Consider the following 27,742-nt stretch of genomic DNA (forward strand, 5'->3'; position numbering starts at 1 on the left):
TTCATACAGCCGCCGCCGCTTTTATATTTACTTGCCGAGAGCAGGGAAGTGAGAGGCACAGGAGCGGAGATGATTCGTATTGCAGCACAGTTGTTTTAATGTAACAGCTGCATTCCATAAAGTGCCGTGAACCGGAAGTGACGAGGGGTAGGTTTTTCTCACGGGTAGGTAATTCTCACGGAACACCGGTTCCCATATATGCGATGCTGGAAACCCTGCGAATTCACTGCGGGTACCCGCATCGCATTGAAATCGCAGGGAGTTCACATTGCCATATGCAAATCGCTGGGGGTGTCAATACAAATTTAACGACAACCCCAGATAAGTTTGAACATCGCAGAGTGAACTGTGAGTTCTGACATGAATCGTATCGCATTAGTGTGAACCACCATGCGACCGGATTCTGCTGCAGACCCAATAAAGAGTCCTGTGCGTGTTGTGTCTGAATCCGATGCAAATTCAGCCATACAATCTGTTTGGCTGAATTCGCATCGCACAGACATCGCATGTGACTTTCAGAGCAGTGAGCTCCAAATCGTATGTGTCTGTCATCCCTATAGTGTGAACCTGGACTTACTGTGTGATTGTGCAGGAAAGGTAGAGAGAAGTGTAGGGAAGCAGGGGGGAGATGAGCTGGCCAAGTGACAGCCACAGGCATGACACCCAGAGGCAGAGGCATGATGGGACTTGTGGTGTAAGTGAGGTGTCCTGGGATGGAGAGAGTGATTAGTAGCTGCACTACATAGATAAGGGAGACTTTGGATGAACGGAGGAGTCATGGAATCAATAGTTCATGTGGTGAATATAAGGCTCAGTCACTCCTGTCAGTGAGGCAGGAGCAGCAACTGAAGCTCCCAGTGCATCCCCCCCCCCCCCAAAACACAGATTAAGACACCGCTCAGGGCAAGTGTCCCTTCCATCCCACCCCTTGTCACCCACCCCTTGTACCGGTGTTCTGTCAGAATACCATACCCTATCAGAATTCAATACCTCCATCATTTCCAGTTGTGGATCAGCTGTGGCTTCGTCATGAATCAGCTGTAGCCGCGTCACAAGTCATACTGCGCATGCGCAGAATAGGTAGGGCATTTTGATAACATCGTAAGGATCAGGCAAAAATTCCTAGTTTGCATGCACCGGCGCATGCGCACCAACGGGTCGGGCAGCGGGATCTCTGATAACAAACATCCATCCGATCTCCATTGCCCACACTGCGCTGACCCGACACTATGCCAAGCCGACACTACAGCGACCCGACAATCCGATCTCCATGCCCCACACTGCACCAACCCGAAAATTAGACAGAGGGCGTGCGCGTGTGGGTAGGGAATAGGATTGTCCCATTGTCGGCTTGGCGCAGTGTATGCCATGGAGATCGGATGGATGTTTGTTATAAGAGGTGCCGCTACCCGATCCGTTGGTGCGCATGCGCCCGCTCATGCGCAGTAGGACTTTTGCCTCACCCCTTACGATGTTATCAAAATTCCCTACCTATTCCGCGCATGCGAAGTAGGACGTGTGACGCGGCTACAGCTGGTGCATTGAAGAGCCTGCACCGGAAATGACGTGGGTAGGGTTTTCTGATAGAACACCGGCCATGGATACAGTGGTCAGTTTATGTGCCTATCACGCTGTTTGCTCTCTGTCTTTCCCTCTCCCCCATCCCTGCCTGTCAGTTCTGATGTCTGTGTGAGAGTAATCTCCTACCTACTCCCCTCCTACTGCTCTTTCCTGTCACTTGAAATACCTTTTAAAAGAAACTTGTATCCCCTCTGTTTTATCAAGATCTAAACTACTAGGTGTCCACTTTTTTTTAAAACTCTAATCCTATAAACCTTCTCTCACAGCGGTCACGTGACATTCCTCTGCTGGCCAGTTGATGTCAGAGGGTTATGTAAGCCCCTCCCTCTGCATTCCTTACCTCGGGGAAAAGAGCCGAAGAATGTCACGTGACCGCAAATCATTGCTGTGAGATAAGGTATTTAAAATTAGAATTTTGAAAACACGGACACATAGTACTTGTAGATCTTGAAAAAACAGTGGGAGTGGGCAGTGTTTTATAATCCAGACTTTACAACCACTTTAATTGAACAAGATTTAGTTGGAAGCTGAATGGTTACTACGCTTTAGTAAATCAATTTGTTTGTCAATTCGGAGAGAGGGTAGTTTTAGACTAGCAGATTTAGGCTCCTTTCACAATGGTGCGACTTGTCCTGCAACTTGGGACTGCAAAGTCATATGACAAGTCGTACTCCATGATTTCCAATGAGTACCATTCATATCTGTGCGACTTCAAGTTGCAACAACTTCAAAGTAATCCCTGCACTATTTTTGTCCAACTTTGAGGTGTTTTGAGGTCCATAGACATAGGCATTGCTTCAAGGCCAGTCAAAATCGCGGCACAAAAATTGCAGTAAAATTGTGCGACTTTTTCGCACAAGTGTGAAAGGGGCCTTGGATGAACTTAACAAATTAAAGCTGAAACCCAGCTAACACTTTTTAAACAGTTACAGCAAAAAATGTTTTCTTTCGGAATAAAGTTTTCACATAATTGAAGAAAAGCTGATCATTGTAATCATCCCTGTCAGTGTTAAACCGTTTGTCTCAACCCTCTAACTGCCACTTTTGCTGGACAGCTGTGTCTGTTAACCACTTCTGGACCAGAAGGATTTACCCCCTTAATGACCAGGCCATTTTTTGCGATACGGCACTGCGTTAATTTATGTGACAGCCCAGCTTTGCTGGGATTTAATTCAGAACCAATCAGTCTTCAGGTCCAGGCCAATGATTTTTGGCCTGCTGATCGGTCCAATCAAAAACCAACACAGGCACAGGAAATTGTGAGATCTTCTCTACTGGAGCCCTTTTCGGTTTGGTTCCAGCACCTGCATTTATCCCCTCTTTCCCACCCAAAAGTCCCAAGCATCCCAATACTTTTGGTAATATAGTGTAATTGCCTGAGTATGGAGGCCTGGGGTGGTCAGTGGACGGATCGCCCCTATGCTTAGGCATATATTTTTTTTACTTTTTTTGGCAGATTAATCAATGCGAATGGAGGAATCTGTTAGGTTCTCTTTTTCCGTTCAGCACACAGGCTGCATGAAAAATAGGAACATTACAAATATGTCCAACAAGGACCAGCAACATACTGGTACATCCCTGGAGTGGTTATGCCAGGATGATGCCTGCAGGTGTAGGCATCATCTTGGTATCATTTTAATCAGCCGGCGGTCTACTTTCAGGTAAAATCAATCCTATCGGCTAATTGGCCGCTAGATTGCTTTCACAAGCAGTGGAAGGGGATGTTCCCCCCCCCCCCCCCACCACTTTCTGCGGTTTTCTCTGGTTCTTCCGTTCCACCAGGGAACCTGAGAATGCAGCCGGTGGTTCCACCAGCTGACCATAAAGCTGATCAGAGACCAGAACAGCTTCAAGCATCTCTATGGTCTAATAAACACACTAATAAAACAAACTAAATCTAAACTAAAAAAGATCTGCGCAAACAATCCTGAGTAAATACTAATAATTGCAGCTGAACACTCAAGGCCAATTACACAACACCTCCAAGTAAGCTAGTAAATGAAAATAGTGCAGCGCAAGAGATATTCATATATTAAAAAACATATAAATCTTAAATATATAAGATAAAGTATATGCTAGGCAGAGAGAGGGGGATTTGGAAGGAAACAAAGAAGATGTGACTTCAACAATTTTAAAAGATCTTACAGATGCATTAAATTCGACAAGAGATCAGATTGGAAATACAGGTGCAGCTACAGTAGAGGAATACACGATTGTAAGACACCGATTCTGTAGAATCAATTGTAGGGGAGTTGAGTAGAACAGACATACCAATCAATGTATCTTCGCACTCTGTAATCGTAGCCCAGCCAAGATCCTACCATTCTTGGACAGAAGACCCCGAGCTGAGGGAAATACTGCGCTCCCTCCCCACAAAACAAGATCTGTCGGTTATCCCGAACAGAGAAGACCTGGAAGCTTTAGCACAAAGTCTAGAAGGGGCTCTGAGGAGGGCGATAACAGAGGTGGATATTGTAGAGATTAGAGGTTTCCAACCTGGAGACCTCAGCAGATAACATGAATACACGTCTGGCAGAATTAGTCATCTAAATCTGTGGTACAACAACTGCTTACCACACTATTTTTGTGGCTAGAAGACATGGAGAATCATAGTCGCAGGAACAACATTCGATTCAGAGGTATCCCAGAGAACATAAAGGGAGCGTATCTTACACCCACGACACAGGCCATATGTAATAACATCTTGGGCAAACCCTCATCGTCGGAGCTTGTAATAGACAGAGTACATCAGGGCACCCAATTCAGGAATCACAAGGAGTCTGGTCCTCGTGACGTTCTTTGCCGAATATATTTCTTCAATATTAAGGAAGAGCTAATATGTCGAGCGTGGCAGATGGGGTAGAACAAATATGCAGGGACACAGATATTGGTACTCTCTGACATATCAAGAAACACCTGACGCATCAGAGTCTGTATTTGTCCCCTTCAAGAACACAATAAATCTCAAGAAGCGACATACACCTAGGGGCACCTCTTCCACCTAAAGGTTAAGTACGACAACCAGTCTTTTGTACTCCACACTCACGATCAGCTCCAAGACCTCTTTGGATTTTTGGGCAGTGACCCAATAATGGTTACAAATTGGCTAGACTTTAACTGAGATGGATGGCTTCTTTTTTTCTCCAAATTTTTTTTTTTTGTCTCCCTTTTTTCCCCTCTTCCCCCCCAATTCCCCCCGGTCTCCCTCCGCTTCAACCTGCTTTTTAAGGCAGGCTGTTAGGGGGTGCAAGGACAGGAGGAGGAATGTATTATGAGCCCCCCAGGGGTTTTGCTCATTCTGGGAATTTATTTTCTATTACTCTTATACGTAAGCAGATACTTTATGTTGGTATATTGCATCAAAAGAGACTTGATTGTACAATATGAAATCAATGTCCCTTATTATAATTATGATTAAAGCAGCCCTTTAGTCGTTTTTTTTATCTTTCCATCTAATAAATCATCTTCCCTTGTTGTTTTAACTTTGGATAGTGAAACGTTTTTTTTCTGCCAGTAAATACCTTATACAGCCCACTTCCTCTTTCTTGTCTGGTCATTAGCCTAGGCCAGTGATGGCGAACCTTGGCACCCCAGATGTTTTGGAACTACATTTCCCATGATGCTCATGCCCTCTGCATTGTAGTGGAGCATCATGGGAAATGTAGTTCCAAAACATCTGGGGTGCCAAGGTGCGCCATCACTGGCCTAGGCTAATGACATCATGCACAGCTCTCTCTCACTCCTATGTGAGTTTGCCAGCAAGAGAGGGAGGGATGAGTCATAGGAGGGCCAATGAGAGCTGAAGAGCGGGAGGGGGCTGGATGAGGGTGGAGATAACAGGAGACTGCAGAGATCCATGAGTCTTCATCAAGAGAGAAGAAATGTGCAGGCAAGCAGTGGTGTGAGTGTCTGTATATATGGGTGTATGTGTCTGTGTATATACAGTATCTCACAAAAGTGAGTACACCTCACATTTTTGTAACTATTTTATTATATTTTTTCATGTGACAGCACTGAGGAAATGACACTTTGCTACAATGTAAAGTAGTGAGTGTACAGCTTGTATAACAGTGTAAATTTGCTGTCCCCTCAAAATAACTCAACACACAGCCATTATTGTCTAAACCGCTGGCAACAAAAGTGAGTACACCCCTAAGTAAAAAAGTCCAAATTGGGCGCAATAAGCCATTTTCCCTCCCTGCTGTCATGTGACTCATTTGTGTTACAAGGTCTCAGGTGTGAATGAGGAGCAGGTGTGTTAAATTTGGTGTTATCCCTCTCACTCTCTCATACTGGTCACTGGAAGTTCAACATGGCACCTCATGGCAAAGAACACTCTGAGGTTCTGAAAAAAATAATTGTTGCTCTACATAAAGATGGCATAGGCTTAGAAGATTGCCGAGACCCTGAAACTGAGCTGCAACATGGTGGCCAAGACCATACAGTGGTTTAACAGGGCAGGTTCCACTCAGAACAGGCCTCGCCATGGTTGACCAAAGAAGTTGAGTGAACGTGCTTAGTATATCCATAGGTTGTCTTTGGGAAATAGCCGTATGAGTTTTGACAGCATTGCTGCAGAGGTTGAAGGGGTTGGGGGGTCAGCCTGTCAGTGCTCAGACCATAGGCGGCACACTGCATCAAATCAGTCTGCATGGCTGTCGTCCCAGAAGGAAGCCTCTTCTAAAGATGATGCACAAGAAAGCCCGCTAACAGTTTGCTGAAGACAAGCAGGCTAAGGACATGGATTACTGGAACCATATCCTGTGGTCTGATGAGACCAAGATAAACTTATTTGGTTCAGATGGTGTCAAGCGTGTGTGGCAGGAACCAGGTGAGGAGTACAAAGACAAGTGTGTCTTGCCTACAGTCAAGCATGGTGGTGGCACCAGAGCAGGGGATGGTAGCAGAGCCGATATTCAGGCAGCGACCAGCGGCAGCTGGGTAACAGGGGACCGAGTCAGCAGACAAAGCAAAGTCCAGGAAGCAGGCCAAGGTCGGTAACAGCTGTGCAGCAGAGTACAGAATCGGCAGGCAAAGACATGTCCAGAAAACAGGCCGAGTTCAAAGAGATCAAGTGAACAGGGTTATTGCAGGAGCAAAGGCAGAGGAGGCAAGGTCATACACAAGTAAGCAGGTTCAGTGGATCAGGCCACAGGAATACAGGTACAAGCTAAAGACCAATCAGCAACTGCTCATGGTGACAGACCAGCTTAAATAAGCAGCTGGGTGCCAAGTGTTCTTAATAATTTGTATGTGCACATGCGTGTGTACGAATGCGAGCATGTTGAATAGTACATCTTTGCCTAGAAGTATTAGCACCTGAACAATACACACACGCACGGATATTGGCATAAGCTCACACTGGTTTTCTGGCACTGGGAATTTGGTTTACCTTACAGTGTGTCTGTGCGTGTGTGTATATATATATATATATATATATATATATATATATATATATATATGTGTGTGTCTGTGTAAAACCAGGAAGTGAACAGTCGGCAGCTTTAGCTGCCCACAGGTAAATGGCTGCAGCCAGACTTAACGGAGGGAGATTTCTGCAGCATATTTGTCAAGTACATAATCACAGTAGTTATAATATAATGTGGTTCGAGGGAAGCTTCAGAATGGTAGAGATGTTTTTATTACAAATTATGTGAGCAGTCTGCAGTTCCTCTTTAACTATTTTTTTTTTATTTACCCCCCCCCCGTTCTCCCTTCGCTTCAACCTGCTCTTATAAGGCAAGCTGTTTGGGGGCCCACAGGCATTTGGGATAGAAGTAAAAAAGCATTTGGGTCCCCTCGGGGCTTTTGTTCAATCTGGGATTGTTGTTCTGCCCATATTGGTCATATTAAAGTGCTGTTACAGATTATACTGCAATGTTGTTGATGTTGCTGCCATCTAGTGGTCAGAGTTAGTTATTATAGTTATTATTTGCCAGAACACAGAGGAAGAGGCTGTAACCTTTAACCTGGAAGTGTATTTGCTAGAGCTTGATAGGAAAAGGTATTCCCCTCAGAGGGAAGGGCAGTAACCTTTAACCTGGAACTGTATTTCCTCTATTTCACAACTGACTCCCTGATACTGCAGACTGCAGCAGAAGAGCTCCTATCTATTCAGGACTAATGATGGAATTGTCTGTAAGTACATTCACTGATGGAGTGAGGCTGCTGTATAATGTTAAATGTACTGACACATGTTTTGTTTATGCTTATGTTGTAGTTTTACAAAGTTATTCAGAAAAAAGAATACATACAGATCTGATGTCTCCCGTTTCTTGGCTTCTGAATTATTGTTAAGCTGTCTGACTAGTGTTATACAACAGTTCAATAACGCGAAGCAGAACAATTGTATTCTTTATTTTCTCTTTTTTCTACATGTAAACAGATTGGATTGTACAACATGAGATCAATGTCACTTATTATAATTACAATTAAAGCGGTAGTATCCCGCTTTTTTCACTTTTACCTACAGGTAAGCCTATAATAAGGCTTACCTGTAGGTACAAATAATATCTCCTAAACCGGCACGGTTTAGGAGATATTTACAGTGCGTGCAGCCGCTCGCGCGAGCGGCGCATGCGCTCTGAAGGTCCGGGGGGACCTTCAATTAAGTTGCCGGGAGCTTGCCGGAAAAATCACTCCCGCGCGCATGCGCGGGAGTGACGTCATCGCGGCTCCGGCCAATCAGCGCGCCGGAGCCGTCTCTTCCGGCCAATCAGCGCGCCGGAGCCGCCGAACACGGAAGAGACGACGAGGGATCATGGCAGCGCCCGCATCGATGTCCGGGGGTCCGTGTCGGGGCTTCGTTTTAAGGTAAGTTACACATAATGGGCTAGTATGCGATGCATACTAGCTCATTATGCCTTTGTCTTGCAGGTTTTTTTTTTTTATTTTTATTTTTTATAGGGTTTACAACCGCTTTAATTTATTTTGTTGTTTCAACCTGCTCTTTAAGGCAGGCTGTTAGGGAGCACACAGGCAATGGTGGCAGAAAGAGGAATACAACAGGGCCCCCCCAAGGGGTTTTTCTCACTCCGGGATATTATTTACTCTCTCATATATGTAAGCAGATATTTTATGTAGGTATACTGCATCAATAGAGACATGTACAACAGGAGATCAATGCCCCTAATTATAACTATAATTAATTTATTTTTTTAACCTCTGTTCTTCCCCAATCACGTGCATACAGAAAATGTATGGAACTGTAGTACCCGTGGAGGATGAACCTCTATAGTTTTACTTGTATTCATACCAACAGTTACAGCTGGTGCTTTTGTACACCCCCAAATAGGCTTCTCCCAATCCCATTGGGTTAATTTGGAGGGGGGGGGGGGTTTCTTTTCTTTTCCACCCTTTTTTTTCCCTCTCTTTTTCCATTCTCTGCTACTCCGTCCCACCCCCCAGTGAGAATGACTAATGTGACGGGTTGTTCTCTGGCAGCAGTAAGCATCCCGGTCAGGTTCACCTCCCTTAAAAGAGTTGTAAAGTCAGGAAAGTTTTTTATCATAATGCATTCTAAGATAAGATTAAGATAAAAAGCCTTCTGTGTGTAGCAGCATCCCCCAATACTTACTTGTGCACCCTCTCTGTCTATCCTGGGACTCTCCCTCCTTATTGGTTGAGACACGGGAGTGGCACCAGTCCCTCCTTATTGGTTGAGACACGGGAGTGGCACCATTGGCTTCCGCGGCTGTCAATCAAAGCCAGTGACCAATCAGGAAAGATAGGGGGCGGGGTCGGATTGCAGCTTCGTGTCTGAATGCAAACACGGAGCTGCGGCTCGGCTCAGGTGCCCCCACAGCAAGCTGCTTGCTATGGGGGCACTCAATTGGAGGGAGGGGCCAGGAGCAGGAATAAGGGACCTGAGAAGAGGAGGATCCGGGCTGCTCTGTGCAAAACCAAATGCATGGAGGAGGCAAGTATAACATGTTTGTTGTTATTATTATTTTTTTTTAAACGAGGCTTTACAATCAATTTAATGTGAAGGGTCTCAATATCCCGGAAAAAAGGTCTAGATTACTTTGTGATCTGACAAAGATGCATAGTCAGATTTTTTTTCTCCAAGAAACACATTTTCACGCTTAGAAGATCCCAAAATTGTGCAATATTGTCTACCCGATGGTATATCATGGTCCCTCACCCATCCCCAAAGCTAAGGGAGTCCGTATTCTCCTTGCAAGGTCTGCCCCATGGCTTCCGAGTACCTATATTTCTGATGAAAAAGGTAGATATTTGATCGTTAAAGGTCTAATTGGAGACACCCGGGTAACATTGATCAATGTATTGCTTCCAAATATGGTAGATAAAATGTGTATCAGCGCTGCTCTTTAAATATATGCAAAATGTAGAGGAGGTGTTCCAAATGGAGACACAGGGCTTCCGGTCTCTCCAGGTGACTGTTATAATGAGTAAATGAAGGATTTATAAAGCGGTACGTGAGAGTGACGCATTCGCTTTTGAGAATGCTCTGATTGGCAGAGCGAAACGCGTCACGCCATCAATCTTACGTACTACGTCGTTTCCGGTTCATGCGGGTGGAACGCACGGCCATGGTTGGCGTCCCGCACTAGGAAATCTAAACGCCTTTTGATCTTCTGAATGTCGTAAGTGTAACCTGTTTGAGCTTGAAAATAAAGTTAGAATATACTGCACGATGAAGGCTTTTCTCTCTCTTTGTTAATATCCCACATGGGGAATCGATCTGGATGCTCTGAGTTGGAGAGTGCTTTATTAAAAACGGTGTATGGTGCTGCTATCTGGTGATTACCTGCGATCCAAACCAGTGAGGAATACTATATAAGGCTGTTTTACAGTGTCTGTCTGGTGAGTAGGGGACCGAGAGGGGAGCACCTGATCGCACCATATAAGCATCAACACTTTGGATGTCTTATGTTTACAAGACAAGCACTGAGCACTTTTTTGAAGATTTATTTATTGCTATAGAGACTGGCACTGAGCACTTTTTGAAGAGAATTTGTTTATTTATTGATTTAGTCACTTAAGCACTGGACACTTTAATTCATTTTCATTGTGATGCACAATAATTTGTATATGATATGAGTTTATAGGATATTTATCTAATTGGATAAGTATTTATCTATAGTAACAACACTATTTGATACTTTTGATTAATAGCACATACTGTATTTAATACCATTGATATATTTATTGAGATAGTAAGGTACAGTAATTTATTTATAGTTTTATCACTTTAATGATTAACATTTGTAATTTTGCATATATTTATTGAGCAGCGCTAATACACATTTTATCTACCATTTAAAAAGGCACCCCCCCTTTTTTATCAGCAGCAGCCCCATTTTATTGTATATTTATTATTTTACTAAGCGCTGGCACTTTGCATATATTATATTGCTTCCAAATATGAACCGTTTTTTTCTGAAGATGTTGGTCCCCTTGATTCTAGAGCATAATGAAGGCGTGCTGGTCCTCGAGGGCGATCCCACTTGTCATATTTGTATTTGAAGCAGTTGAAGGCAGAGATCCACCTCCTCCAACTTGCAGATGTCACGCTCAAATTGAATGATGATTACTTTTGTCTCAATGATCGTCCTGAGACATCATCAACGATAATCTGGGACGCACACAAATGCAATATCAGAGGAATTTTTCTAAAACCTGGTGTAGGGCTCAAAAAAGCGTGACTCTGAAACTGCTGCGCTATATGCAAGGATTAAACAGATAGAAGCTATACACAATCGGGGAAATAATTACTTTCTTTGCGACAGCAGTTTAACCAACTGTTGTGTATGGAAGTCCAGGAGAAACTGCGTCGCTATAAACAGTCTCTGAAAGGGTCATAGTTGAAACCTTTAATCTCTCAAATGATTGCTACATCGGGTACTAAGGTGTCAGATTCAGATGCTATTGCTCAGGAATTTCACAATTTTTATCACAGTCCTTATAACCTTCATAATCCTAAAATTCAGCACTGTCCTGTTTGTGCGGATCTGTTTTCCACTTTTTTATCATCTTCTTCTGGCATGCCTTCTCTTCCTATGGAAGTTAGAGAGGAGATGTAAGCTTCTATAACAAAAAAAGGAATTATATATGGCGTTAGACACTTCTAAATCCAGAAAGACCCCAGGCCCAGATGGGTTAACTTAACTCTTAATTACTATAAAACCTTTTGAGGCGCTCTTTACTTCCTACGTGCCTATAATTCTACTCGCCTGACCAAGGGCTGCCAGTGGACACCTTGAGGACTCACATCACAGTGATTCTGAAGCCAGACAAAGATACTACCCAATGTGGGAATTACCGGCCTATAGCTCTACTAAACGTGGACTTAAACTTGTTTTAAAAAGTTTTAGCAAATAGACTACTGCCACATATTTCTCAATTAGTCCACAAAGATCAGGTGGGCTTAGTCCCCCAGAGAGAGGCTAGGGATAACCACATGGGCAATTGATTTGATCTTCTCCGCCTGATCTTGATCTCGACCCATGTTGCTTTTATTAACAGATGTGGAAAAGGTCTTTAACTAGGTGGACTGGCAATTTTTATGGACCACTCTACAGCACATTGGCCTGGGAGCACGTATGCAGTCCTGGATTCTGACACTATATACAGTACATGTCCAAGTGTGGCCGTCTGGGTAAACAAAAACCTTTCAGAGTATTATTTCATGTCCAATGGGACCAGACATTGGATCCTGACATAAGTTGATGTGCCGTGACCCCTCGCTGTCTTTCTAGGGAGGAGGTGGGACGAATGTGGATAGAGTAAAGCTGTTTGCTCTTTTTTTTTTTTTTTTTTTTTTTTTTTATTGATCCTAATACTCACCAATTCCACTGTCCTTTTTCCTTTTTCTCGCTTTTTTCTTTTTCTAATTCTTTTTTTTTTCTCTCTTTTGGGATTCCCTCCTTTGGCCCCCCACTTTTAGGGGTCTAGATAGGGTCTCCCCAACTTTTTTAAATTATTAAATTAAATAGAAAATCATTCTGTGATGTGCGATGAGGTTTGACTCTATTGGACCCCTATATGAGGTAATATAACACAGTCCTATAGAGATAAAGGGTCCTAATATTCAAGGCTGCCTCATTCATATTAATTTTTTTGTTTGTTTTTTATTACTGTCCCTGAACAAGTAGCTGGGTCTAATTAAAATGGCTGTGTTCGTTATTTTCTAGAAATTTATGATTAATCGCCTGCAGAGGAATCTCTGGCTTTTAGGAATTCAGCTGACAGAAAGTCTGTGGCCCTCAATATCACTATTGCTGGTTCGGCACTGAGGCTGGTCCTGGCCATTGCCCTGGTTTTGCAAACACTAAGTGGGCTAAACTTTTGTGCCATATTCTAGAGGGTGAGCAGATTCCCCCTGCCATTGCTTAGTTGACGGACCAGTTGGTCCAGGGGCAGCAGTTTGTCTGTGATGCCTCTTTAGACGCGGCTCCCTTGATTTCTAAGCTGTTTCGGCAGTGGTGCTTAGGCATTTATTGTGGCTTAAGGGTTTGTCTGCGGACCAGACTTCTAAAAAAGCTCTGACTGATTTACCCTTTCAAGGCAATCGCCTGTTTGAGACTACCCTGGATGACATCATTAGGAGTATCACGGGGGGGAAGAGTACTTCCACAGTCTGGGAAGGGAAAAGAACCTCGTCACAGACGCGGCCCTTGTTTCTCAGCTCACAAAAAGTTTTTTGGTCCCTAAGGGTCCACTGACAAGGGTTCAAAACCTTTCAACCCTCCTCGGGAAGTTCCAAGAGACCCTGATTTGGAAAGCTGAGAGAGGGATTCTCTAGACCCGCGGACAAAGCTCCTTCAGCATGAATTATGGGGTGGGGGGGTTATCTTCGTTGGTTTCCGGGCCCGTGGACTTCCTTGGTAAATGACAAATGGGTCCAAGAAGTAATTCTGTCAGGTTACAAGATAGGGTTTCATTCTTGCCCTCCAGAAAGGTTCTTTCCTTCCTATGTACATATGTCACCAGACTGATTGCAAGCTCTCCTCAGGGCCGTTCAAGACCTGTTGCTTCAGGGAATGATTGTCCCGGTTCAGGTATCAGAACAGTTTCAAGGTTTTTATTCAAACCTGTTTACAGTCCCAAAGAAGGAGGGCAAGGTCCACCCGATTCTGGCCCCTAAGGCCCTGAACTGCTTTGTGCAGGTACAGTAATTCAGAATGGAGTCCAGTCGCACAATAGTGCCACCCCTACCATCAGGGAGATTTTCTAGCCTCTATCCGCATCAGGGGGGTTATTTGCACATTTCAATATGTGCCAGACATCCGCATTTCCTCCGTTTTGCTGTGGGAGAGAAGCACTATCAGTTTGTGGTGTTACCATTTGGTCTCACCTCTGCTCCTCGGATCTTAACAAAAAAAGTGTTGGCCCTGGTTCTGGCTTTGCTACGGTAGTTGGAAATTGCGGTACTGGACTACCTGGATGACCTCCTTTTGCGAGCGGTGTCCTCTTCTGCCTTGATGGACAATGTGGAAATCACTATACAGAGCCTGAAGGAGTTTGGTTGGCTTCTACAGTGCCTTGCGAAAGTATTCGGCCCCCTTGAACTTTTCGACCTTTTGCCACATTTCAGGCTTCAAACATAAAGATATAAAACTGTAATTTTTTGTGAAGAATCAACAACAAGTGGGACACAATCATGAAGTGGAACAAAATGTATAGGATATTTCAAACTTTTTTAACAAATAAAAAACTGAAAAATTGGGCATGCAAAACTATTCAGCCCCCTTAAGTTAATACTTTGTAGTGCCACCTTTTGCTGCGATTACAGCTGTAAGTCGCTTGGGGTATGTCTCTCTCAGTTTTGCACATCGAGAACTGAACAGCAGTTTTCAGTTCTTTCCACAGATTCTCGATGTGATTCAGGTCTGGACTTTGACTTGGGCATTCTAACACCTGGATATGTTTATTTGTGAACCATTCCATTGTAGATTTTGCTTTATGTTTTGGATCATTGTCTTGTTGGAAGACAAATCTCCATCCCAGTCTCAGGTCTTTTGCAGACTCCATCAGGTTTTCCTCCAGAATGGTCCTGTATTTGGCTCCATCCATCTTCCCATCAATTTTAACCATCTTCCCTGTCCCTGCTGAAGAAAAGCAGGCCCAAACCATGATGCTGCCACCACCATGTTTGACAGTGGGGATGGTGTGTTCAGGGTGATAAGCTGTGTTGCTTTTACGCCAAACATAACGTTTTGCATTGTTGCCAAAAAGTTTGATTTTGGTTTCATCTGACCAGAGCACCTTCTTCCACATGTTTGGTGTGTCTCCCAGGTGGCTTGTGGCGACACTTTTTATGGATATCTTTAAGAAATGGCTTTATTCTTGCCACTCTTCCATAAAGGCCAGATTTGTGCAGACTGATTGTTGTCCTATGGACAGAGTCTCCCACCTCAGTTGTAGATCTCTGCAGTTCATCCAGAGTGATCATGGGCCTCTTGGCTGCATCTCTGATCAGTCTTCTCCTTGTATGAGCTGAAAGTTTAGAGGGACGGCCAGGTCTTCGTAGATTTACAGTGGTCTGATACTCCTTCCATTTCAATATTATCGCTTGCACAGTGCTCTTTGTGATGTTAAAAGCTTGGCAAATCTTTTTGTATCCAAATCCGGCTTTAAACTTCTCCACAACAGTATCTCGGACCTGCCTGGGGTGTTCCTTGTTCTTCATGATGCTCTCTGCGCTTTAAACGGACCTCTGAGACTATCACAGTGCAGGTGCATTTATACGGAGACTTAATTACACTATTTATCATCATTAGTCATTTAGGTCAATATTGGATCATTCAGAGATCCTCACTGAACTTCTGGAGAGAGTTTGCTGCACTGAAAGTAAAGGGGCTGAATAATTGCACGCCCAATTTTTCAGTTTTTTATTTGTTAAAAAAGTTTGAAATATCCAATAAATCTCGTTCCACTTCATGATTGTGTCCCACTTGTTGTTGATTCTTCACAAAAAATTACAGTTTTATATCTTTATGTTTGAAGCCTGAAATGTGGCAAAAGGTCAAAAAGTTCAAGGGGGGCGAATACTTTCGCAAGGCACTGTAAATGACCAGTAGATACATAGATCATTGCCCAAGGGACTTTAACGAGTCATACCCCAAAACAAAAAAAAAATAAAAAGTTTAAAATAAACCAGAAAATGTATTAATCCAAATCAGCAATCTTACATACATAGTTCTATAAAGTTGCCAGTTATGAAAGTGCACAAGTGAACAACGTAAGAACAGTTAGAGTTGAAAACCTCACATCAAAATTGATGATCTGTGACAATTTTCTCTACGTGTTTCGCAAGATAGAAACTGAGGAGAGGCACAGAAGGAAATGTAGAGATACAAACAAACTAGAATGGGGAAAAAAAAAATACCTTACAGTCCGGACTTACATTTTGGATACAAAACAGCAGTAAAAAAATGGATGGCCACATACACTTAATATGCCTTCTAAATATGACTTCCATTTCACCCAGAGAGTTGTGGGGCTGGGGGGGAGAAAATCAGTCGCTCTCGCTCCCTGCCTCAGGGATAGCAATGAGGAGAGGCAGTTGAAAGTCTAATACAGAGACTGAAACTAATAATAACCTGGTAAATCTTCAGACCAAAAGGAGGAACCCAGACAATCAAAACACATAAGTGGTACCCTAATATAAAAAGAAAAGACACATGCAAAGTGAGTGGAAAGTGATATACAAGAGTGCACTGAAGCCGTGAAATTACTTAAATGAAGGCAAAACCCATATAAACAGGTAATGGTGAACAAACCAGTGGATACTATCCCAAAAAATTGACTACCTGTGGGGCCAAGTTAAGTAACTAGGAATGAAACAAATATGACCAGAGATGATCACTAAGTGACATATGATAGACAGAATTTGTAGTGAAGGGAGAAAATAGACAAGTGTCCAAAGGACCTGGAACCCCAGGTCCGTAAGTGAAGAAAAAGGGATCAAACAGATCCAAAAAAAATCTAAATGAATATGCTACCAAGATCAAAGGCTTAAATGATAAAAGACGCAATTTTCTTTTGCTTTAGTATTCACTTTTGATTAGCTAGTTCTCTTTCACACCTATTCTTTTATCACCTAAGTATTTGATCTTTGTAGCATATTCATTTTTGAATCCGTTTGATCCCCTTTCTTCACTTATGGACAGGGCTTTTTTTCAGCTGAAACTTGGTGGAACTCAGTTCCACCACCTCTGGCTCTGGCCCTCCACACCCTGCTCACCAATATCACTTGTAAACACAAAACCCGGCTTCTGCATTTTCAAGTGACAGCTTGTATCCCAATGGCACCCACAGATCTGATCTCCTGAGTGGTTCCTACTGAGTGCAGGATGGGGACAAGGGAGAAGCAGGTGTCCGGGGTGTAGTGCGGATTCCGACATCCCCACTGGATGAGCTCCAAGGAGGTGAGAGAGGCAGAGCCACCTACAGTGTGTGGGGAGGTACTAGAGCCAACTGGGTGCTTCAGCTTAAAGCGGAGTTCCACCCTAGTTGTACATTTTTTTATAAAAATACCCCCGGGACAGTCAGGGCTAGCACATTCCACAATGGCTAGCCTCTGATCTGTCCCGGGTTGCACTTACCTTTCAGGAGAAATACTTACCTTGAAATTGTCTTCTCCAGCGCTGCCATCTCGGGTGTGGGCAGCTTGAAGCCAGCGCGATCCTCTTCCGCGTCCTCTTCGGTCCTCTTCCTCCTTCTTCGGTCCCACGATGCACTGCACCGGCCCCGACGTCACTTCCGGGTCGCGCGCGTCATCCCTCCACAGCTTCTGGGCATGCCCAGAAGCTGTTTAGAAGGGAATGACGCGCGCGCCCCGGAACTGACGTCGGGGCCGGTGCAGGCGCAATGATTCCTGGGAGCGATGACGTTCAGCTCCCAGGAATCATTGCAAAAGCCAGGAAGTGACGAATCGCCGTGGCCGCGAGGGGAGGAAGAAGGAAGTAAGGTGAGTATATTTTCTCTAAAAGGTAAGTGAAAAAAAAAAAAAAATTGCGATTATCCATTTGTTTTTCAGGTGACCGGGAGCGAGAAGATGGAGGTAAGTATAAATTTCGGGTGGAACTCCGCTTTAATACAGCAAAAAAAGTAAGACATGTGGCAGATAATGGAGCTTTTAAGGAGGTGGGGATAAAGTTGGGGCAGTGGGAGGGGGGGGGGGTTGCATGCAGAGGTCAGAGCTGAAGAGGGGTGAAAGTGAGATGTGGATGGGGAATGCAGAGGTATGCAGCTGTGGAAGAAGGCTGAACTCTGCACTCTGTGTAAAGAGCACCCCTTAATTCTGCACTATGTACGTAGTGTACCCCCAGACTCTGCACTCTGTGTGTAACCTCCCCACTCCCGAACTCTGCACTATGTACGTAATGCACTCCTGGTATTTAATGCCCCTTTAAGACCCTCCCACTGTTAGTGAAATTTAACTGCACCCACTATTTGATGCGGTATGGAGGGTTTGGGATCTACCTCTAACATAGACCTCTTAACATAAATTTACCTCTAGGAAGATTTACCATCGTACATGGAAAACATACATTTCGTGGTGTGAGTCGATCAGTGTTCACACTTGTTCTTTTACGGTGGCTTGGATTTTGACCTGCCTTCAATGAGGTGTTGAGCAGAAGTTAGTCTTGGGTACCATCAAGGGCCAGGTTTCTACCTTGGGAGTCGTCTTTCAGTGACCCCTGGCCATGCACTCACAACTTTTATTCAAGGGGTTCGACATCTGACTCCACCAGTGCAGTCTCCTCTACCGCCATACAATTTAAACTTGGTGCTCTCAGTTCTCCAAAAGCCTCCCTTTCAGAGTATTCAGAAGATTCCCATGCTTATGCTGTCTCAGAAGGTAGCCTTTTTGGTGGCCATCACCTCTGCTCACAGGGTGTCGGATCTGGCGGGGTTATCTTGTCGTACCCCCTATCTGGTGGTCCACAAAGATAAGATGGTTCCTCGTCCACACCAGTCGTTCCTTCCTAAGGTGGTCTCTGACTTCCATTTGAATGAAGACATTGTGTTGCCTTCCCTGTGTCCCAGGCCCACACATCCCAAGTAATTGGCACTGATTGCCCTGGATGTGATTCAGGCGGTTCTGGTGTGTCTGGCAGCCATGGAGTCTATTCAGAGGTCAGACTCACTGTTTGTGATCACGGATGGGCCAAAAATAAATCTGTCCGCTTCTTTTGCGATCATTTCCAGATGGATCAGACAGACAGTGACTCAGGCCTATTTTATGAAGGGTCAGGTTCCACCTTTCCCTTTCCCTTGGGGTGTCTACTTTCCAAAATGCGGTCATTTGGGGGGGGGGAGGGTTTTGTGGTATCTTGACATTTCAAAAAATGTTTTAGTCATTTTTCAAACACCTGTGACAAAAAAATGAAATATTCAATGAGCTCAACATGCCTCTCAGGACATTCCTTAGGATGTCTACTTTCTAAAAAGTGGTAATTTGGGGGGGTTTTGTACTGCCCTGCCATTTTAGCACTTCATGAAATGAGATAGGCAGTCAGAAATTAAAGCTACGTAAATTCCAGTATTTACACCATAGTTTGTAGACGCTATAACTTTTGCGCAAACCAATAAAAATATGCTCATTGAGATTTTTTTTGTCAGACATGTAGCTAAAAAAGGTGTGTGCATCCAATCCCATATAGCAAATCATATCCATACACTAACTGCGCTACCACAGGTATATAAAGTTTTCAACATGTACGGTATATCATAGATGATTATATAGTGAGTGAAAAGTCCAATCAACCAGCATCACTAGAAACAGTCCAAAAAATGTGTTCCTCAGCGGGGTCCTTAATATGGCATGCACCACCACCTTACTGGCGTGCCCCCCAAGAAGTGCCCACGTACCTCCCAGATGGGGAATATTGCGCCAAACTGATGAACAAAGAGCATCCGAGCAACCGGACTCCTCAGGACCGTCAAATGTCTGGTGCCTGGATCAATCCTCCTGGATCAATCCTCATATATATCGTATGTCATGCAAATGAATAATACAGTCCCATAGTGTAAATCCATATACACAAACCATTTATTGATAAAACAAGCCCAAATAATATGCACTCATAAAGATAAAAGATAAGTAAACCCATCAAGATGTATCCCAGTCCGGGCTACCTGGTTGCCGTACCGTCCTGCATTCGCTGCCCTCGTCCGCGGCTTGGATCAAGCTGCCGAACTTCCGGGTGTCGGTCTGACGTCAGGCGCTCAGGGCGTATCGTTGCTATGGTCACCGCGTGCTCACCCCCTTACGCGTTTCTTCACAGCGGACTTCTACAGCACCCGGAAGTCTGGCGGCTGGATCCAAGCCGCGGACGAGGGCAGCCAGTGCAGGACAGTACGGCAACCAGGTAGTTTAAACCGAAACATGTTAGGAATCTATTTACTGGGCGTAACATCATTTTTCACAATATACAAACAAATTGAGTTAACTTTACTGTTTTTTTTTTTAATTCAGTGAAGTGTATTTTTTCCCAAAAAATTGCATTTTAAAGACCGCTGCGCAAATACCGTGTGACAAAAAATATTGCAACAACTGCCATTTTATTTTCCAGAGTCTTTGCTAAAAAATATATATAATGTTTGGGGGGGTCTAAGTAATTTTCTAGCAAAAAATCTACATTTTAACTTGTAAGTAACAAGTGTCAGAAATAGACTTGGTCCTCAAGGGTCGGTTCTCATAGTTTCCATAGTTCACACTGCAATCTGTGTACCGATCTGGGATCTAATTAACTTTACATTGACACCCCCAGTGATTCGCAGATCCACTGTGCAATTCAGGTGCGATGTGAGAACCCGCACTAAATCGCAGGGTTTCCCGCATTGCACCAGTGTGAACCAGGAGTAAATGGTTAAACTCCGTTAAAGCTGCAAACACATTTCTTTTACAAAACTTTTTACATTCTGGTTGACTTGAATTGGGAGAAAAGCAATTCTTATGTAAACGAAATGTCATATAAGCTCTAAAATGGGTTCTGATCGGCTACTATGGGTTACGGGACATTCCCCGTCAGTACAGTCTCCACATGCTTTTGTGCCAGGATGAAGTAACTTCCGTACATATGTTACAACATCTCAGCCAATCAAGAAAACTCCAAAACGAATAGAAACACCTACTTTCTTCTACGTGCAGCTATACAATATGGACATTTTTGGGACAGAAAAAATAACTGTTTATCCAAGCCTTCCCTACAAAAATTCTATATTTCCTCTTTTTGTTTCCTACTAATTTGATTTTCATATTATGTTTTCTGTATATCTGAGAAGAGTATGCAGGAATAAAAATAGCTATGAGACTTTAAATCCGTTGCTCTTCATGTGGATTTACATTCCTAGACAGCGAAGAAAGATTTATTCATATTCCTTGCCCCAATTCCCAGGCTACAGTGTTTTGAGTTGTGTGATTGCCTGCAGATAATCAGACAGAAGAGACACCGCTAGTAAGGCCCTGTTCACACCTAAGCGATTTTTTTAATTTTTTTATTTTTTAACATTTTTGCAAGCGTATAAGTATTTTAGAAGCATTTTACATGTGTATTCAAGCTTTAGGTGTTTTTATTTTCGCAAATAGAAAGCACTAGCGAGAGGAAATTCGGGGTGGAGAGCTGCTGTTTTGCCAGAAAACATGCAACAAAATGCTTGAAAAAAGCGCTCATTTTGAGCGTTTTTCAGGCATTCCTATTGAAGTCTATAAAGATAATCTGGCTCCAATCTGCCTAAAATAAGCTCTTTTTTGAGCGACAAGCGTTTTGCTACAAGTGACGAAATGCTCAGGTCATATGTGAACAAGAGTCATTGAAATGAATGGGATTTTGTTTGTTGAGCGTATTAGAGCCACTGTGGGGAAAATAATTTTTTGATCCCCCTGCAGATTTTATATTTTGCCCACTTACAAAGAAATGAAGGGTCTATCATTTTTATCATAGGTGTATTTTAAATTATAGAGACAGAATATCAACAAAAAATCCAGAAAAAAACACGATACAAATGTTAGAAAAATTGAGTTGCAGTTCAATGAGTAAAATAAGTATTTGATCCCCAAGCAAAACACTTGGTGGAGAAATCCTTGTTGGCAAGTACAGGGTAAGACGTTTCTTGGTTACTAGGTTTGCACACATCTCATGAGGGATTTTGGTCCACTCTTCTTTACAGATCTTCTCTAAATCCTTAAGGTGTCTTGGCTGTCACTTGGCAACTCGAAGTTTTAGCTTCCTCCATACATTTTTTATAGGATTAAGGTCTGAAGACTGGCTAGGCCACTCCGTGATCTTAATGTGCTTCTTGAGCCAATCCTATGTTGCCTTGGTGATATGTTTTGGGTCATTGTCATGTTGAAAGACCCATCCATGGAACCATCTTCAGTGTTCTGGCTGAGGGAAGAAGGTTCTCATCCAAGATATTACAATACATGGCCCTGTCCATTGGCTCCCTCATTGCCTCAAAGTCAGCCTATACCTTTAGCAGAGAACCAGCCCTAAAGCATAATGTTTCCACCTCCGTGCTTGACTGTAGTGATGGTGTTCTTAGGGTGATAGTCAGCAATTTTCTTCCTCCAATCATCGAGTTAACCACTTCAGCTCCAGTCATGCAACACTGTACCCAAATATAACTTATGTCCATTATTTCAAAAAATAGAGCTTTCTTTTGGTGGTATTTGATCACCTCTGCAGTTTTCATTTTTTGTACCATAAGCAAAAAATACAGACAGTTAAAAAAAAAAAAACAATATTTTTTACTTTGTTATAAAACATATCCAATAAAAATTAGAAAAATCTAATTTCTTCATAAGTTTAGGCCAATATGTATTCTGCTACATATTTTTGGTAAATAAAATCCCAATAGGCGTACAAACTATGGGATATATATATATACACACACACACATTTTTTTTTACTAGTTGTGGTGGTGATCAGCGACCTATAGTGGGACTGCAATATTGCGGCAGACGGTCGGACAGTAACTGACACTTTTTGGGTACCAGTGACACTAATACAGTGATGAGTGCTAAAAAATATGCACAGTTACTGTACTAATGACCCTGGCTGGGAAGAGGTTAAACATCAGGGGTGATCAAAGGGTTACCTGTGTACCTAGCTAGTGTGCTTGTGTAGTGTGGGAGGTGCTTTTACTAGGGGTAGACATGGATCCTTGATCCCTGTTTTACAGGAACGCAGGATCCATATCTCTCCTACTGACAGAATAGCTACTGTACCTGTCTTGTTTACATAGGCAGATTGGGGTTCTGCCTATATTTTGAATGATCGGCAGGTGCGGGCAGACATAGAGTCCACGGTACTCTCAGATCAGCTGACGCTGTGCGCTGTGTATTATCACAGCGGGAGGGGGTCGCTGGCGCCCGCTCTTGCACGCCCCAGACCCTGAAGTGTCAGATCACATACTAGATACGTGATCTGCAGCAGCAGCAGCAGTGCCACCTTGCCGCCATATATGTAAGTTATACGGGTGGCAAGTGGTTAATGTCAAAGAGCTCCATTTTGGTCTCATCTGACTACAGCACATTCTCCCAATCCTTCTCTGAATCATTTAGATGTTCACTGGCAAACTTCAGAAGGGCCTGCTCCAACAGTTGTCTCCTTCTCACTATACTTCTTAAGCCCCGTACACACGTACCGATGGTCGGCTTACAAATGTTCGTCTTTTCTCCCCGGGATGTCGGTGTCTGCTGAAAAGTGCAAAGACAGCACAAGGACAGCACAAGAATTTTGTCCGCCGACTGCAGAAGTGATGTCATGTAATGGTTAACTTTCCCTGTGTTTTCTATTTTCTGAGCATGCCCAGTCTTGCAAATCTGCGGTCTGTCGGCCGAATTGTGTACTGACAGGCGAACAATCGTCCGTTCTGGTGTCGGCATACAAATATTTTCATGTTTGCAAGAAAGACTTTTGTCCGCGGATTGTGCGCAGACATCTGTCGGAGGCACCATACTAACACGCGTACAATCGGCAGATCCTTCGTCCACCGACGTTTGTATGCCGACGATCGGTACGTGTGTACGGGCCTTTACTGATGGTTTTGTAGCCCATTTCAGCCTTGTGTAGGTCTACAACCTTGTCCCTGACACCCCTTGGTCTTGTCCATGATGGTGAGGTTTGAATGGAAGAAAGATTCCGTGGACAGGGGTCTTTTATACACGTAATGAGTTGTTATTTGGAGCACCTTCTTGAATTGACAGGACTAATCTGTGCACCACATGAGCACATACTGTAGCCAGTCTGTGGGAGGCAGAATTTTTGTTGGTTGGTAGGGGATCAAATACTTATTTAACTCACTGAACTGCATCTCAATTTTAACATTTGTATCATGTTTATTTCTGGATTTTTGGTTGATATCCGGTCTCTATCGTTTAAAATATACCTATGATGAGAACCCCTGCCCTGAGTCGCCCATCAGGGCTTAACTTTTATTTGGCAAAGGTACACTATGCACATACAAGACCATACGTTCACAATTTCCTAGCCACAAAATTTCCTTTTTCCAATATCTTCAGATCAGACATTTCTTAACCACTTTACCATCGGAGGATTTTGCTGTCTTACGTCTGGGCCACTTTTTGCGATTCGGCACTGTGCGAATTTAACTCACAATTGCGCGGTCGTGCGACGCTGTACCCAAATGAAATTTATGTCCTTTTTTTCCCTCAAACAGAGCTTTCTTTTGGTGGTATTTGATCACCTGTGCGATTTTTACTTTTTGCGCTATAAACAAAAAAATAGCGTAAATTTTGAAAAAATAACAATATTTTTCACATTTTTTTATATGAAATTCCCCCCAAAAAAATGTAAAAAATCAAAATGTTTTAAAATTTTTGGCCAATTTGTTTTCTGCTACCTATGTTTGGTAAAAAAAAAATCACAATAAGCGTATTTTGATTGGTTTTCGCAAAAGTTATTGCGTTTACTAACTAAGGGAAAGATTTCTGTCATTTTTGGTGTTTTTTTTTTAACGAGTAATGGCGGTGATCTGCGATTTTTTTTTTGCGGGACTGCGACATTGCGGCGGACAGATCAGACCCTTGACTGACATTTTTGACACTTTTGGGGGTACCAGTGACATTACTGCAGTAATCAGTGCTATATATGCACTGTTACTGTAAAAATGACACTGGCAGGGAAGGGGTTAATTTTATTGGAGAGGGAGGGGTTAATGTATGCCTGGTGCTTACTAACGTGTGTGGGGGGAGGTGACTGAGTGACACAGGGACAGATCGCATGTTCAGCTATGCTGAACCCAGCAATCTGTCACTGTCACTTAGGAGATCCCGCTTGTGTTTACACAAGTAGGCGGATCTCCACACTTGATTCCCCGATGATCGGGGAAGAGCAGCGGCGATCGCCGCTGCTCCTCCCCTGGCCCGACTCCCGCTGTGACTGAATACAGCGGGAGCAAGAGAGGGGAATGTCTGGCGACGTAGGTCTACGTCGCCAGACGTTATCGAGCCACTTTGCCGCAGTAGTGCTCTAGTGAGCAGATGGCAAGTGGTTAAACAGCTCCAGTACACCCACGGTGTGGTCTAGAGATCACACTCCTTTTGAAGACCTGTGTAACAGATTAGAACCCCAAAAGCACCTAATTTTTATCATTTATTCATTGCTCTTCACAAAATATGATCCCAAAGCAAATAAAAATAGCCGACAATTGGAATCAGACTTGTCAATATATCCATCACCAGAAAACTGGGTAGACATTTACACTCACATCCACAAGGGCTCAATAAATGTCTTGGTACACAAAAGTGGGGTAAAAATGTACACGAAATGGTATAGAACCCCTGACATACTCCACAAATTTTGCCCTGACATCTCCCCACTGTGCTGGAGATGTAACAAAATAAAGGGTGCATTACTACACATCTGGTGGGACTGTTCTCTTATACAACCATTTTGGAAAGAAATACACCGTCTAATCTCTCATCACATAACTACATTCACACCAGATTACACCCTGGCTCAATATCTCCTTCACCACACCTCAATACCCCAATCTGTGTACAAAAGACTGACTCTCCACCTAATTAATGCGGCCAAAATGAGCATCCCCTGTCATTGGATGTCTACAATCACCCCCCTCCCCCACCCCCCCACTACACGAGAATGGATTAACCGTGTAAAAAAAAATAGCGGACATGGAGGAATTGTTAGCTCAGGCCAAAGAATCTTTTACAACATAAAACTTGGTCCTCATGGTTGGCTTTCTCAGATTCTGCAGAATTCCTTAAAATGATGGGACCTACCTCGCCCTGATTTCTAACTTGTCCATGGTTCTAAAGGCAATTCATATACGCCATTTATAAGCAATTTTTATACGCCATTTCCTCACCTATCCCTCCCCCTCTTCTTTACCTTACCTACCTCCCTCTTATCTCACTCTTTGCTGTCCTTTGATACCCCTCACGATTAGCCTAGATGATCATTTTTTCTGTAACGAGCACTCTAATATATCCTTATACCCACATAACTAGATAGTTTGCATACCATAGATGCAGAATTCTACTTAGTTGGTGTGAAACTTGATGGATCCCCTCATGTAAGACGGATCTGCCCCCCCCCCCCCAACCTGGTCTGGACACAGCTAGATCCCCTTGGGGGTGCCTGGACCTTTGGGAGGCTCAGCCGTCTTCTTCCATCATGCCATGTATTTTTCCATTAAGGCTGCATTTTAAGAGCCCATTCACATTGAGGCGACACGACTTCGGGGGGCGACCTGTGAAGTCGCGTGCACCGCTGTGCACCGTGACTTCGGCGTGACTTGCAGAGACTTCACATAATGGAAGTCTATGCAAGTCGCTCCGAGGTCGCCCCAAAGTAGTACAGGACCCTTTTTTTTAAGTCGGAGCGACTTGTGCCGCTCCTATTAGAACGGTTCTGTACTACTCAATGGACCGCGACCGACCACGCTAATGCGAATGGGCTCTAAGAGTACCATTGTTTACAAAACATACTATCTTATGTTTTTCCACTTGGACACTTGTTACAGTTTGATCACTACTTTTTGCTTGTAACGTTATAGAATTTTTCATGTACCTGTATTTTTTGCGTTTTATTTGTACAATTGTTGAAACCTCAATAAAACGTTTTAAAACAAAATATACCGTCCTATGATATTTATAAACCCTTCATTTCTTTGTAAGTGGGCATACTTACAAAATCTGCTGGGAATCAAATAATTATTTTCCTTACTGTACAAGCTTAAGACCCCGTTCACACTGGGGCGACTTGTCAGGCGACCTGGTCGCCTGACAAGTCGCCATGGGTCGCCTGCCATAGAGTAGCACAGGACCCGTTCTAATAGGAGCGACACAAGTCGCTCCGACTTAGAAAAAGGGTCCTGAGCTTCTTTGGGGCGACCGGGAGCGACCTGCATTGACTTCAATGCCGGCCGCTCCGAGGTCGTTCACAGGTCGCCCCCGCAAATCGGGTCGTGCCTGTGTGAACCGACTCTCAAGCAGAAAATTGCTCAGGTATAAACAGTGCCTAAGTGGCAAATGGCAAAGCTAGAGTATTTGGTTACATAACTGTGCTTTCAAAGCAGTTTATAACACTTTCACATTGTGTGTTTCAGGACCGCCTCATCGTTCTTGATATGGGAACAGAATTTGTGTCCATAGCCAGGCGGTTTTATCCAGCAGAAGACTTGACAAGCAGTGAGAAGGAAATTGTGGAACCTGGTACAGCAGTCTTAGTGAGCCCTGGCTGGCAGGATATTGAAGATGGTGGAGATAAGGATGAAGAGTGTGCTGATGAAGTGGATGAAAATAGCTTCCTAGTCAACCTGCTTGAGTGATATGAAAGAGACACCATACCTATTGCATAAACCTCTCAAAATAATGAATTTTTAAATAAGTAGCATATTCCATTTTGCATGCAACATGTTTTGGTTCATCAGCAATTTTCTTTTTGTATCAGTGGCTCAGAACAGAAATGTTCCCCCACTTGGCCAAGGAAAGAAATTGGACACAGGCAATACCATTGAAAGGAAAGTGGAGACTCTTATGGCGCTTTTCCACTGCATGGAACCGAACGGTTCGGCTCGCTTTTGTGCTTTTCCACTGCTGGTACCGCATGGTATGGTGTAGGAACGGTTCGGTACGGTACGGCGGCGCTTTTCCACTGCATGGAACTGAACGGTACGGCTCTCAAAAACAGTACCA

General features: G+C 43.6%; 1 protein-coding gene across 1 annotated transcript in view; it reads left to right on the forward strand.

The window, feature by feature from the left end:
• LOC309566665 (melanoregulin-like) overlaps positions 1–27,427 on the forward strand; it is a 145,428-nt gene extending 118,001 nt beyond the window's left edge. The window contains exon 5 of the mRNA XM_082271908.1: positions 27,154–27,427. Coding sequence (XP_082128034.1) covers positions 27,154–27,375 — 222 coding nt within the window. The 3' untranslated portion in view covers positions 27,376–27,427. The remainder of the gene's footprint in view (positions 1–27,153) is intronic.
• The last annotated feature ends 315 nt before the right edge of the window (positions 27,428–27,742 follow it).

Source organism: Pelophylax lessonae (genome assembly GCF_965119305.1).
Source record: "Pelophylax lessonae genome assembly, chromosome: 11".
NCBI lineage: Eukaryota > Metazoa > Chordata > Amphibia > Anura > Ranidae > Pelophylax > Pelophylax lessonae.